The sequence below is a fragment of the Limulus polyphemus genome, unplaced genomic scaffold (genome assembly GCF_000517525.1).
Source record: "Limulus polyphemus unplaced genomic scaffold, Limulus_polyphemus-2.1.2 Scaffold48, whole genome shotgun sequence".
Lineage (NCBI taxonomy): Eukaryota > Metazoa > Arthropoda > Merostomata > Xiphosura > Limulidae > Limulus > Limulus polyphemus.
Genome location: NW_013665658.1, coordinates 1,362,102 through 1,378,320, shown reverse-complemented (window position 1 = coordinate 1,378,320; position 16,219 = coordinate 1,362,102). Strand labels below are relative to the sequence as shown.

The window sequence follows — 16,219 nt, the reverse complement described above, 5'->3', positions numbered from 1 at the left end:
TAGTAAGTGTTCTTTGTTTTTACCACCGTGTTCGCCATTTTTACTCTACTAAGAAAAGAAGCTGGTAAAGGATTGGTTATCGATGTAGTGCTTTTTACAATAGTTTTAAGCACTAAGAATACAAGATGGTAAAGGATTGATTGTTGGAGTAGTATTTTTCTTTTGCAATAGGTTTAAGCACTAAAAGTAGAATTTGCAAGTATATATAATGTATCATTACAGGATGTCGTGACGTTACTGGTAGAAGTGTTATCGTCGTGAACTTAAATACATGGCAGAAACATCGTGATGTTACTGCGCTACAGGTGGCCCAGTTGTTGATGTATTTTCATACTATCCCTAGGTACGTCTATTACAACTATATCAGGTTTCATGCAATGGTATCAAACTAAACGACTGAAAACAACCGCATTTATAGCTTGTGTTGTTACTCTTCAAACTACCTTTCAAGAGTGTTTCCAGACGAAGAAGTGTCGTGACTGTTAGTGCAATTACATATAGAAGCAAATTTACTAAGTTATCGATATAAATAATAATATAATAGCTGATGGTATACCCGATGTATGAAAAACATGAGAGTTTAAAGCTTTTAGTGCAAATTTCAGAGTTGTATTCATTGTTAAAAAAGAGAATGTGGAGTCCATTTTATTACGCAGACTCGAATTATTTTAAAGTATTTTTTTATAAGCCTAAATCAGTTAGCAAGTGTTTTGTTTGCCCCAATGAAGCTGTAATGGCGAAACGTTAGCTCAAGTAAAACCAATTAAGTTTTTTTTTTAGTAATAGACCGTGTTTTATTTATCTTTTTTAACAAAGAAAAAACATATATTTATTTTGTTTCGATTTCTAGGAAGGAAGTTATTTGTCGAGGATTCCTAGTACTTGTGGATGTTCGGGAAGTTGAGGACCCCGACCTAACAGAACTGGATGAGACACTATGTTTAGTCGGGGTATGGTTTGTCTATGTTTATAGTATTATTGTGTTGCTATGGCTAATATGTAGTTCTGGAAATATTGAATGAGATGATATGTGACTTATTTCAATTATTATAATTTCATTGCGCTGTTACTCAAGTTCTTGTGTAAATCAGGATACTTGTTTCATATTCTTGTTTAATTTGGAATACAGTACACTTTAAATTATTGTAGGCTTCAGATTATCGTGTTATTATAGGATTAATATATGAATGACAATATTTTATGTTTCGATATACGTGAGGTTTTATGGTAGTCTTATATTAACTGAAATATAAAATTTAATAAACTATCACCTCCATATAATCACATATAAAATGATGGAGAGCTTAGTAAACAGAAGAATTAGTGAATTATAATAGCACAATTATTTTCAGATGAACATCAATAACAGTATCAACTCCTTCGTGATATACGTATTTTCAGATGAACATAAATAACAGTATCAACTCCTTCGTGATATAATTATTTTCAGATGAACATCAATAACGCTATCAACTCCTTCGTGATATAATTATTTTCAGATGAACATCAATAACGCTATCAACTGCTTAGTGATATAATTATTTTCAGATGAACATCAATAACGCTATCAATTGCTTAGTGATATAATTATTTTCAGATGAACATCAATAACGCTATCAACTCCTTAGTGATATAATTATTTTCAGATGAACATCAATAACGCTATCAACTCCTTAGTGATATGGATGAAGGAAGAAGAATGTGATCGGCGTTACTTTCTGAAGAGTCAAGTCAAGGTAAAACGTCTGGAAAGTAGTCTCTGCGTGTTTATTTTATTTATAATGGTAGAAAAGTATATCTATAACGAAAAAGTGTATTCATCACATAAACATTCCAGGTAAAGTTGAGGGCTCATAACATTAAAATTTGGGACTTGATTCCTGAGTTAGGCACAGCAAATAGCGCTTTACGCAGCTTTGCCCTTAACAATAAAGAAACATTACATTAATTTTATTATGTTTTTAAAGTTTTCAGTGCTGACTTGAAAAAGGCGTAAGCTGAAATATCGAGTAGAATAAAAAAACAAACAAACAAACAAACATTTATCTAAAGTTGATTATCGCCTTCATCAAAAATGAAAAATGCGATATTAATTTATTGATTTTTTATTTTCAAAAGTTGCCGGTTGCTGCTTTTAGCAGTGCAACTGAAGAAAGTAAAAACCGAAAAAGTTCACCAACTTTTAATTTATGCTATTTATGTATTAATATTAAATATAAACAAACACCGATTGTAAAATGCTTTGAATCGCAAATTTTAGGTACTGGTTTATCTCAGTGTTACTAGTTTGCTAAAATCTCGTGATCTTATGCTCTAACCTGGAATTAACCCCTCAATATAGCTAAGTAGAATCACTCATACCTCAATAAAGCTAAGTGTATGTATGGGCCGGATTCTCCACAATAGGTGTCTGTGACTTGTTCACGATAAACTTCAACAATAAACAAACAGCACGCAGTCCACTTGTTTTGCAATAATCTGTTAAAACAAGTCAAAGGTATATAAAAATGTTCGTTACAATGTTGGTTACCACAGTTGTATCCTGAGCTTTAAATAATTGTCTGTTTTTCGTCAAAGTCCACATACTGGTTCAGTTACTTTAGAGCACAATTGACGAGACGATATATTCTTCTTTACTCTCTTATTACAGTACAATGTGTGATAGTTTCACATTAAAAAAAACCCACTATACGCTCTATATGGCTAAACTCACAATCATGTAGTCGAGATGTATTTACCTATCTCGAACTCCATTTTGGACGTGTATATATAACCCGACAGAAGCCTAGAACGTTCCACACACTACAAGATATTACGATTCAATAATACTCATTTAAAACAATTAGAAAACTTAGAAGGTTCTAGTAACATGACGTAATAATATAAGAATCACCAATTCTCAACAAGTGAACTAAACAACGCATGATTCGTAAACAGTTACGCAAACAAACTTACAATAAACTATCGCTTCCAAAAATAACTAAATTTATCACTCGTGCTATTCTTAAATTGAAACATTCATGTATATGTAACACTAAATAAAATCATTCAGAGCTCAATAATATTAAGTAAAGTCCACTTCTACCTCAGCAATGGTAAGTAGAACCGACTCATACCTCAATAAAGCTATGTAAAATTACTCGTACTTAAATAAACTAAATAGAACCCATTCGTACCTCAATAAAATTAAGTAAAATCACCCATACTTTAATAAAGATAAGTAAAATCACTCATACCTCAAGATACTAAGTAGAATCTACTCATACTTCAATACACTAAGTACAATCCACTCATAACTCAATAAAGCTAAGTGGTATTTGTGAAATGGAACTATTTTCTATGTCTGCAAATGCTATGCTACCATGGGTAACTAGAAGAGGAAGCTTTGTGTCTAAACGCTTTGTAATGTACTGTTTCGTTACATAGCCAAATCAACCAAAACATAAAACTCTGGTTGCTAATCCAAAAGATTCACTGAACGCACACTTTTTTGGGACCTCTTATACTCACGTGTAGAATACACCATCCGTTCATTTGCATATGCAAAATGTTATGATGGATTAATTTTTAAGGTAATATTTTGGGCCGTGTAAAAAATGTATCAGTATTATAACTAATCTGTAGATATTGGATAAGAGCAAGGATCTTTCCGACTTTGAAAGGAGCATTATGATAGATGCTTATCTAACACAAACTTCATTATTAAAAGTTGTTTCTTTACTGGATTTTTTAAAAGACACATTTTCTCTACGTCTGTCAGTAATGGAAAGGATTATGTTTGCGACAATGAAAACTATGAATGACTGATAAAATATTAGTGGATAAACTTGTAAACTGCAACAGATATAAGGCTGTGCCCCAAATCACTGGTTTCTTCGACAGAGGCCAGAACTAGCTTACCCACAACAGCACGACGCAGACTACATTATAAAAACTTTCAAAAGGCAGCTTGGCAGTTAGTCCAAAAAACTCTTTATTTCAAATGTAAACAGGAAACCACATTTTAGTGGTGTTCAAAGCCACTGGAAGTGGGTTTAGGAGTGTTATTTTCACTTATTTCCTTCAACAAAACGAAAGACTTCTAAGAGTCTATCTGAATGTTGTTGGAGATTTTTCCTACTCCAGATTGTTGTATTTTCACCCTGATGGACGAGGACTTTTCCAAGACGATAATGAAAGAATTTAATATGTTATCATTGTGATATTTTAAGTTGAAGAACATGACAGTGACTTCAGTCATCATCTGGGTCAGCAGAATTCAAATGATTGGGAGGAACTTGAACATGACAATCACTACAGCACTCGTGCACCGATCTCTGTGAACTCATAGAAGTTGAAAGTTCTCTCTGCCAAAAATGGAATATAATCGGACAAATTACTTGAAGACTTCTTATATAAACTATCATACAACAAGTCGAGGGTCCTATCGTGGCGATAGGTGTTCTAACTCAATTTTAGGTGGAAGACGTAGTAAGGTGCTCGGTGAGAGGGTTGATACCTCACACTAGTTAGTTAATGGGTTGTTTTATATTTTATATCTCCACTCCTGGTGTGTCAAGGTTTCAGATCAATTAGAATTAAACACAAGGCACATTAATCGGTCCTCCCTTTTTGTTGACTCATGCTATGTGTATTTTCTTTTTCAGTATGAGGTGGTAAGAAGTTGGGTAAAGCTTCATAAGTTTATCAAGAAAGAACAATTAATTTCGCAGATGGGCGGTAGTTATGTCTATGACCACAAAGACTGGGTGACATTCAGAAAGGTAAGCTATTAATAATTATTATGCGTTCTTTAACTCTTTTCGTTACGCGTGTAAAACCTTAAGTTTGGAAAGTGGTAATGTTTGTTTGATATTTTACTAGTGCATCGAACCCTTTCTATCTGGTTGTCATTTCTATGGACGTCACCTTGTGGGTGTCCTACAAGAACTCCGGACCAGTCGCCTGCCTTCCACGGCATCTCTAACAAGCCAGCTGCTTGAACAGCACAGGAAAGTCGTCGGCCAGACCTTTCAAGATGAACGGTTGCGCCATCTGGAAGAAGATGGAGAAAATATTCTGAAAAAACTCGATTCTTTTCGAAGTAGTACACCCCATAACGTTGATTACAAGTAAGAAAATAACGTCTGTCGCTGCCATAATTTGTACAAATGTATAAATATTTATTGCTGTAACACCTTCTACTTAACGTACGTATGTATTAGTACATATATTTATATAAATATTATAATACCTTCTGTTATATGTCCATGTAACTACTTCGAAGGGTGTGGATGGATTTTCACCAAAATTGGTATGGATGTTCATTGGATCCATGCGGAGATACATGCAAATTTACGATTTCACATTTTGTGTTTTGCAGTTTTTACAATTACGTATAAGGGAAGCAACTTTTCATGTCCTAAGATAACCTTTCATTAATCATGAATTTACGTATCTCCCGTCCAGGAGACGGGTGCTCCAGCTACTATATACATATATATATATATAAAGAAACGTATCATAAAATTGAAACATAAGTTATCAACGCCTACATGTTTACATGAGTAAATTAAAGCTATTCTTTTGTTATGTCGTGCATTGAAAGCTAATTAATGAGATCAAACATAATATCTGATTTTGTTTGATAAAATCATTGTCATGGGTCGAATCTGTCTACAAACATTTTTACACTTAGAAGTGGTGAATATATATGAGAATAATTTCATTGATCTCGTTATGTGTGTTTATTTTGGCACGTGAAACTAAAATAACATGTTTTATAAAATGCTAGCACTCTAAAACATAGCAGCTTTGAATAAGTTCATTATCAGAACCATTATTTTCTAATAAAGGTATCATATTCACATCCTTAAAATAGCAGCTTTGAATAAGTTCATTATCAGAACCATTATTTTCTAATAAAGGTATCATATTCACATCCTTAAAATAGCAGCTTTGAATAAGTTCATTATCAGAACCATTATTTTCTAATAAAGGTATCATATTCACATCCTTAAAATAGCAGCTTTGAATAAGTTCATTATCAGAACCATTATTTTCTAATAAAGGTATCATATTCACATCCTTAAAATAGCAGCTTTGAATAAGTTCATTATCAGAACCATTATTTTCTAATAAAGGTATCATATTCACATCCTTAAAATAGCAGCTTTGAATAAGTTAATTATTGTTTGTTTGTAATTAAGCACAAAGCTACACAATGGGTTATCTGTGTTCTGCCCACCACGGGTATCGAAACCCGGGTTCTAGCGTTGTAAGTCCGCAGGCATACCGCTGTGCCACTAGGGGGCTACGTTCATTATTAGAACCATTATTTTATAATAAATGTATCATATTCATATCCGTAAAATAGCAGCTTTGAATAAGTTCATTATCAGAACCATTATTTCCTAATAGAGGTAGAATCAAATACATTTTCCCGGTAAATATGGCCGAAATTTGATACCTGTCACATGACCTGCATATTCGTCCATGTTTTAATTTTTAGCATGGGTTTTTTAGTCCTAGCAAAATCCGATACAGTTTGTTATTGGTCAGTTGAAGTACGTGGTGACGTACAATAACTTAATTTACGTTACAAGTAACACGTAACGACTAAACTTGCTATGTACTAGATAAAACCTTAAAAGACTTCCCCACGTATGAACCAAGCTCGTTAAGCTAATCTACATTTAAAAAACAATGTATAAGATACATCAGAAGTAAAAGTATGAAATTACAGAGGAAAATGGGTGTGAAGGATGAATTTAAAAAATAGTGTATGTTTACACCACAGAACAATAGTGTATGTTCAGACCACAGAATAATAATGTTTAAACCACAGAACAACAGCGAACGTTAAGATAACAAATACGAGTTTTTGTGTGAAAGGTCCCCTTAATCAATAATATTGTAAAGTAGAATGCACTGCTGTACAAAACGACACAAGTAAACACGTGTCAAACAAGCCTGGTGTTCATCACAACACCCAACAAGTATTCAATACAACACAATACATCTGGTTCATTATAGTTTTCAATACAACATGAGTAAACATGTCTGGTATCCAATAAGACACAAGTAAGCATGCCTGGAATTAATTACTACAGGAATAAACATGCCTGTAAAACACCAGTAAAAATGCCCAATGTTCACTAAAACATTAATAAACATGCCTGATGTTCAATACACACCAGTAAAAATGCCCAATGTTCACTAAAACATAATAAACATGCCTGATGTTCAATACACACCAGTAAAAATGCCCAATGTTCACTAAAACATTAATAAACATGCCTGGTGTTCAATACATCATCATTAAACATCCCTGTTTTCAATGTGATGCTAGTGAACATACCCAATGATCAATAAAACATGAGTAAACATGCCTCTTGCTCAGTACAACATCAGTAAACATGTCTCGTGCTCAATACAACACCAGTAAACATGTCTCATGCTCAATACAACACCAATAAACATGCCTAGTGTGTAATACAACTCTAGTAAACATGCTTGGTGTTCAATACAACATTAGTAAACATGCCTGGTGCTCGCAATCTGAGGTTGCAGGTTCGAATTCCTGTCCCACCAAACATGCTCGCCCTTTCAGCCGTTGGGGCGTTGTAATGTAACGGTCAATCGCACTATTCGTTGGTGAAAGAGTAGCCCAAGAGTTGGCGGTGGGTGGTTATGATATTTTTAAACTGCTAAAATAGGGACGGCTAGCACAGATAGACCTTGTGTAACTTTGCACGATGTTAAAAAACAACAACAAAAAAACATGCCTGATATTCAATACAACACTAGTAAACATGCCTGGTGCTCAATACAAAACTCTTAAACATGCCTGGTCTTCGATGCTACAAAAGTATCCGTGCAGGAACTTTAAGGTTAGCATGTTTTATTTTTGAAGAAGTAAAACATGAGATTGGGCGGGATTAGAAACTACGACCTTTAAAAAGTTTATCCTTCTAAAAATCCGGAATCACTTAGTACGGAAAATAGGAAAAGGTCACAAACATAATATAGATGTTTAGTCTTTTAAGCGGTAATCTTTCCTCATGCCACACACTAGGAGTAAATGTTTACCTGTTTTAATGATTTGGTTTTCTCTCTTGTCATTGCTTGATTCAAGTTTACCCACTTTGTAGGGAAGGGCTGGACAGAGGGACTGTTCTTTACAACGAACTTCGACGTGCAGTAAAAAAATTACGTAGACTGGCAGAGAAACGTCAACAGAAGTTGGAAACGTATCTTCACCTTAAAACTCTTGAAGAAGAGTCTGGCCAGGTTCGTTACCTTATTATTGTGTAGTTTGTATAGCACAAGCACCAAACCAGATCTACGTCGTCGGTAACAGCCAGTACAGACGACAGCTGTTTAAACGTACTTAGTATGTAGATATAACGATAGAATATAATCATAAAAAAAAGACATTCAAATTAATATTGTTAACCATTTTGTACCTTCAAGTAAACTGATTGCAAATAATTCAATATGTAAGAAATATTTGTAGGATGTTCGACGACATTTTTAGCTAATGTCTGTGAAATTCCCGTAAAAAAGGTTTGAACTATGAAACTAGGTCACAATAGAAGGCGTATTTTTCCCCCCAGCTTTATGCAGGTATTCACAGAAACTAATTTTCCGTAGCAATTAAGTATACCTTAATAATACGGCTGGGAGGATTAATGAAACAAAATCAACTTTGTTTTATTTATTGTTTCATAATTTTGAAATACTCATCACCTTTGTAGAAGTTTGAAACATGTCAAAGGATCCAGTAACTAAAGCCACAAGTTGTTTTTTTTTTTTTTTACTTTTCTCTTCATGGTTCACTTGATTTACAGGAAGGAAAAAAACACACAAGTCAGTCTTGGAAGTGAAATGTTGAAAAAAAAAATAGGTACGAAGGAGAACAGTGCTTCGCGTTTAAAAATCTATGCTAACGAAAAATTGTTCCCAATTCTAATATTCCTAAAATCTTATGTTAGACCGCTTTGTAATTACGAAAACTTAGGGGTACTGACCCCCTTGCTTCATGGTAGTAATTGAATGCATGTTATTCACCTTCAGCAAGCTGTATCACGAAAGTTTTTATTCGATGTGAATAATATTTCAAGATATTAAAATATAACAGTTGATAGGAGATATCACATCAGAATGAATGTTTAGTCGAAGTCGGTGACTAACCTTTCAAAGGTTTTTCAGCTGTGAGTTCACCTAGAAATCTTCAATCTTTAATATCCTGATAATAAAATAGAATAATAAGGTTGGTTTAGTTCAAGTCATTACGTTAATATTGAAAACTTGGAATACATTTCACTTCTGTGGTTGAAAGTTTTATCTATAGTAATATACTTATAAATCAAAATTTCAGAAAGATTTAACTAGAAATCCAATAATTTGCGTTCTAGAGAAAATAAAAATATTTCCTAAGTAATCCAAGAATCGGTACTTTAGTAAAAAAATGTTTCATTAGCAGTCCAAAAATGAGCGTTCTTTACTCGAAGGGTTTCATTAAACATTCAAGAATTAGCGTTCTAGTAAAGAAAGGTTAATTAGAAGTCCAAGAATTAGCGTTTTAGTAAAGAAATGTTAATTAGAAGTCCAAAAATTAGCGTTCTAGTAAAGAAAGGTTAATTAGAAGTCCAAGAATTAGCGTTTTAGTAAAGAAATGTTAACTAGAAGTCCAAGAATTAGCGTTCTAGTAAAGAAAGGTTAATTAGAAGTCCAAGAATTAGCGTTTTAGTAAAGAAATGTTAACTAGAAGTCCAAAAATTAGCGTTCTAGTAAAGAAAGGTTAATTAGAAGTCCAAGAATTAGCGTTCTAGTAAAGAAAGTTTCTTCAGTAATTTTAGAATCAGTGTCCTAGTGAAGAAAGATTTAATTAGAAAGTTCTAGTTAAGAAATGTTTCCTTGGAAATTCAAGAATTAGCGTACTATAGTGAAGTGTTTAGAAACCTAAGATTCAATATTAGTGGAAAAATAAATATTGAGAAATCTAAGATTAAATATTTCATAGTGAAGATAAACGTTTTAATGGGCTATTTAATGTTTAGTTTGACGTTGAGTTTTGTAACAGTGAATAAGGAGTTAACTGTTTTTTTCTGTATATTCGATACCACATTCATTGGCTTCGTAAGAAACTAGGAATGTACAAAAGGATCAGTTTCTTTGCGCTTGTTTTGTTGACATTACGCACGTGGTTATGTAATTAACACCTAAACATAAATAAGTTCGCTGAAAGATATCATATAATGATTAACTACAAGTTGGGTTTCATTTTTAGTCGGTAGCCTTTTCCATTATTATTTCTATATATATGTAAAAAATAAATCACTAGAACATATCGTAAAGCATTTACAAAACAAGTCAGGAATTTAAAATTGTTTTACGATCAGTTTTCTAATATCGTAAATAGGTTAAAGTCAATACGACAGATTACCGTAAATTTTGTAAGATTACACAGATGAGAAGTATTAAATACGAACAGAGTGAGCACCCCAACTTACGAACAGAGCGAGCTCCCCAACTTATGAACACAACAAGCACCCCAACTTCTTTAACGGAATAAAAAGTATCACGTGGTTGTCACGGTTACAGGTTCTAAAGACTAGAGCGTCTAATATGAAACCTATACTTATAACAAACATTTTGCCTGGTCTACGGGGGAATTTTTAAAACAGAGTCTCGATGATCTACTTACCTACGTTAACGTTTCCGTGTCTGTAACCCCAGTTACAGCTGGTTTAATTTACGTTCTTGCTCGTAATCATTAGAACGCGTTGATTCCTCAGTCGGATAATCTAGCAAAAATAGCTTTATTTATTGATAACTAGTGTACGTTTAGATTACGTAGTCTAGTGTTTATAGATATTTATAATGTATATTTGCAATTTATCTAGTACAAGGTGTAACAATACACAGAGTAACTATGTTGTGAGAATTAAACAAGTTGTAGCACTACACACAGTAACTATGTTGTGAGAATTAAACAAGCTGTATCACTACACGCAGTAACTACGTTGTGAGAATTAAACAAGCTGTAACAATACACACAGTAACTATGTTGTGATAATTAAACAAGTTGTAACAATACATACAGTAACTATGTTGTGAGAATTGAACAAGCTGTAGCACTACACACAGTAACTATGTTGTGAGAATTAAACAAGCTGTAACAATACACGTAGTAACTATGGTGTGATAATTAAACAAGTTGTAACAATACATACAGTAACTATGTTGTGAGAATTAAACAAGCTGTATCGCTACACACAGTAACTATGTTGTGAGAATTAAACAAGCTGTAGCACTACACACAGTAACTATGTTGTGAGAATTAAACAAGCTGTATCGCTACACGCAGTAACTACTTGTGAGAATTAAACAAGCTGTAACAATACACACAGTAACTATGTTGTGAGAATTAAACAAGCTGTAACAATACACACAGTAACTATGTTGTGAGAATTAAACAAGATGTAACAATACACGTAGTAACTATGTTGTGATAATTAAACAAGGTGTAACAATACACACAGTAACTGTGTTGTGAAAATTAAACAAGCCGTAACTCCTAATGACATACCTACAGGAATGAAGAGGTATTATAAACAAAAAAAGAAGTGAAATGCGAGTATATGTATGCTTTTATCTATTCAGAGTTTCGACTTTAATTATAAAATTAGATAAACGAAGACGTTCTTGCCGTGATACTTCTAAAAAAGTTCTCACAATTCTATATTAGTTATTCAGTCGGGAAAAGATAAGATAATTTAAATAGGGTAGCTTTTATTCTTCTGGTTTTGAGTGCTTCTACTTCGTGACATTTACAATGGTTTTCCGCATTGCTGGGCGCTCATTAAGTAACATCCTGAAGAATCTTGAGTAAGTTAGGCTTAACAATTAGGGGATAGGTTTAAAAGTTGTGGAGCAAACTAACCCTACTTTAGGTGTCTTAGCCGGGTAGATAAGATTGTATATTACCTGCAACGAGGCCTGTCACTAGGGGTCATATTCCGCTGTTAGGAGACTCGGGGTAGGGGGATAAGGTCACGACTTGTAAATGTCACCCTTTTTTACTTGTTGGGAGAAGGTTTCTTTCCCAGGAGAATATTTTGATTATCTAATTCGTCAGTCATATATCTGTTGGGTCTCACTACCAATTTACTAATTGAGTTTACACACCAACTTTTATCACTATGAGCTGTTCGTTTGAAATACTAGAGAAATAAGATTAATAGGATTAACATAAAGCGGTTCATAACGTTAACTAGGCCTTTAGAAAACTTTTTTTCTAACCTAAAGATAAGAATTAAATCTTCAATTCCGGTTTATGTAAAGTTTCTAGAAAGTGTATACTTTGTTACTACTCTGAAGCTGAAATGTGTGTTTAAATACGATACAGCAACTTCACAGGACATACGTAACACGAAATGTATTGTAATACAGTAACTTCAGTTCACAGAATAGACGTAACACGGAATGTATTGTAATACAGTAACTTCAGTTCACAGAATAGACGTAACACGGAATGTATTGTAATACAGTAACTTCAGTTCACAGAATAAACGTAACACGGAATAAATAATTATTCAAATTAAGTTGCTCACAATTGGATTTGACATTGTTATGTAGCTATTTCTTCATTAATTTTATTAAGTAATTTTTGTTATTGTTTTTAGAATTATTTATATGAAATTTTTATCACATATCGATTAATAGGCGTCTAGTGTAGTGTTAGTTTAGCATATTTGACTAAAGCAACAACTGTGTTAGCTTATTCGAAAATGTTTTATAGAAATTCTACTATCTCTAGAAACAAGTTATTACACAACATAAAAGGATTACTCAGAGGTTAGGAGAGATTATAAGTGATTGTCTGGGAGTTTATTCATTCATTTTTCTGAAGTAAGTAATTATAGTAAGTTAGACTTGTTTTTAGCGTTATAATACTGTTTAGGCTTAGAATTCGAGTTAAGAGTAACTTAAAAGATCGTTTACTTCCGAAAGAACAACCAACTCACGTGCCCGAGTTAGCCTAAATATATTTGGAATTATGATTGCATTGAGACAATCAGTCTGTTGTAAAACGTAAAGTAAGCGAACTGCATTAGATTACCAAGCAACCTGAATAACACAGACCTGCGATGGTTTTATTGTTTTGAAATGTTTACATGTTCTACAGTAATTCCTGTACGCTGAATCCGAAAATGATATCCACTTTTTCTCCATCACATACAGATTTTTCACAAAACGTCATAACGCACTACATAAAAGATAGACTATATCTAGTTTTGAGACTAAATGACGTAGATACCCCCCCACAAACCAGGATAAATGAGGATGCATATTCGTTTGACATCAATGTTCTTCCCATTTCTTCAGTTTGTTTGTATTTTTGTAAACAAATATAATAATAAAAAATGTTCATTTTAGTAAACGAAATAATAATTTGATCTAAGTAAGAGTTTTTTCTTCCCGATTTGAAAAAAAATCCTTACGTAATGGAAAAAAAAGAATATTATTTTCGAAATCTGCATAGCTGAATTGTGGAAAACTGTTATTAAAACCAAAACAACTTCTATGAAGTTTAAATTCGCAGGCCTTTGTTATTAAACAACATAATCTAGTGTGTGTGTACAACTACTGACTCTTTGCGTTCGTTAAGTATTGTTTTTCGTTTTTGCAAAACTCAGTTTACTATGTATAGCGACTGGTAGCGAATGTATCGGTATTTATTTTATCTTTTTTTTTTTCAATAATACAGGTTAATGACTCTCACATGACTGAAGTGTGTATGAAAATTGCTTGTCGAAGCACTGGAAACTTAACGTTTTCAAATAACAAGGTGTGCTGGATTATTAGTTTAAAATAGTGGGAGAACTGGTCAAGATAGTTGTCTGAAAAATAGTATATCATGTTGAAATGTTTCGTATGTTATAATAATAACAAAAGCCAAGTTACACGTTTTTATGGTGCTAGAAAGTGACGTTTTATGAAATCAACACGCATGCTCACTTTTTGGGAACCTCATCATTGGATCACTTATGATCTAGCAGTGAATCGAAAAGCACGTGCTTAAACAATGTAGTATAATATGTTATTCTTCAGTCCAGTATTTCATACGCGTAACTCGTGTGTTTATCTTCAGGTAAGTCTTAAGAGCAATATTTAATACGAGAATTATTATTCTCAGTAGAGCTGCCTATTTGATGTTATCAATGAGACTTGATAATGATCTGATCAATTGTAATATATATCAGTTTTTATGACGAATACACTCAGTTCGAATAATAAAACTTTGGTGCGTAATAGCTGTGTTTGTGTGCACGTGTTCGTGGAAACTCAGTGAGTGGATGATGTTTGTGTTTTTGTTCTTCAACTTCTACTTTAAAAGCAAGTTTTACCACTTTAAAATACATAAAGCATAGACAGTTAAACATAATAGCTAATCCGTAGTTCTGGACGTAATAGCTAATCCATACTTCTGGACGTAATAGCTAATACAAACTTCTGTATGTAATAGCTAATCCATACTTCTGAACGTAATAGCTGATCCATACTTCTGTATGTAATAGCTAATCCATACTTCTGGACGTAATAGCTAATCCATACTACTAGATGTAATAGCTAATCCATACTCCTGGACGTAATAGCTTATCCAAACTTCTCTATGTAATAGCTAATCCATACTTCTGGGTGTAATAGCTGATGCATACTTCTGGACGTAATAGCTAATCCAAACTTCTGTATGTAATAGCTAATCCATACTTCTGGACGTAATAGCTGATCTATACTTCTGGAAGTAATAGCTAATCCATACTTTTGAACGTAATAGCTAACCCATACTTCTGTATGTAATAGCTAATCCATACTACTAGATGTAATAGCTAATCCATTCTTCTGGACGTAATAGCTAATCCAAACTTCTGTATGTAATAGCTAATCCATACTTCTGGACGTAATAGCTGATCCATACTTCTGTGCGTAATAGCTAATACATACTTCTGGACGTAATAGCTAATCCAAACTTCTGTATGTAATAGCTAATCCATACTTCTGGACGTAATAGCTGATCTATACTTCTGGAAGTAATAGCTAATCCATACTTTTGAACGTAATAGCTAACCCATACTTCTGTATGTAATAGCTAATCCATAGTTCTGGATGTAATAGCCAATCCATACTTCTGGATGTAATAGCTGATCCATAGTTCTGAATGTAGTAGCTGTTTTTTAAGTTTCCATTTCAGTGTTCATTAATTAATAAGACCAGGTGCTTCAGTCAACAAATGTGTGTGTAAATTGTATGTATTTCTGTATGTATATATATCTTCAGGTTTCAGTAATTCTAATATATCACGGAGTTAAGAATATCTTACAAGTAATACAATAAGTAACAGACAAGTATATCAAAGTAACCAAGAGGCGAAACAAGGGAGATGTCAAAATTTCCGGGATTGCAGCACGAGACAGCAGTTTTCGTATGTTATCTCATATGTAAGAGGTATTCATCTTCTCAGTAAGCTTTACCTTTATTACCTAAGCACGACACCCACGTAAAGTTGAAATATGACCTACTCACTGAGGGGTCAAAGGTCACTTAAATGTGACGTTTGTGCAAAGCTTTACTGACGGAGTATGCTCCCTTTAGTTCTGCGTCGTTATACAGATGAACTGCATTTTTCGTGTCATTATCTAGCTGCCGGTGGTCTCTCGTGAAGAGGAGTGGCGTTCCGAGATAAAAAAAAAACTTTCTGTACTTGAAAAGTTTAACTCGTCTGATCTTAAGGTAATGTTGATGCAGCTATATTTCATTTGGTATTTGGGGCTTAAAACGCGACGTTTGCAGGATTTAAAGGTGTAGATTCTGAAAATTTTAATTGGGGTTTATTAAAGCTAGAATTAGGAATAAAAAATGCATAAATGTTGACGTTGGAAATTTACGGACCTTAATATAGTTGTTATTTGGGTTTCCTAGTCGTAACTTCAACTTTGAACGCTTTTTTCTGCAATTTAATGTACAGCTATTGCAACGCATTTACTAACGCATTTATTTTGTTTAAGTCTCCCGATGAGTCGGCGGTAAGTTTACGGACTTAAAGTGTTAAATATTGGGGTTAAATTCCCTGCTGTGAAAAGAGCGCAGATATCCCGTTCTGTAGCTTTGGTTAAAACTACAACAACATTTTGTTTGTTTGTTTTGAATTTTCGCGCAAAGCTACACGAGG

The 16,219-nt window shown here is 33.4% G+C and overlaps 1 protein-coding gene across 3 annotated transcripts in view; it reads left to right on the top strand.

The window, feature by feature from the left end:
• LOC106462819 (puratrophin-1-like) overlaps window positions 1-16,219 on the top strand; it is a 132,250-nt gene that overhangs the window by 55,789 nt on the left and 60,242 nt on the right. For all 3 annotated transcript variants that reach the window (XM_022390440.1, XM_013922782.2, XM_022390449.1), the window contains 6 exons: window positions 223-343; window positions 851-950; window positions 1,647-1,736; window positions 4,647-4,763; window positions 4,864-5,111; window positions 8,133-8,271. In XM_022390440.1, coding sequence (XP_022246148.1) covers window positions 223-343; window positions 851-950; window positions 1,647-1,736; window positions 4,647-4,763; window positions 4,864-5,111; window positions 8,133-8,271 — 815 coding nt within the window. The remainder of the gene's footprint in view (window positions 1-222; window positions 344-850; window positions 951-1,646; window positions 1,737-4,646; window positions 4,764-4,863; window positions 5,112-8,132; window positions 8,272-16,219) is intronic.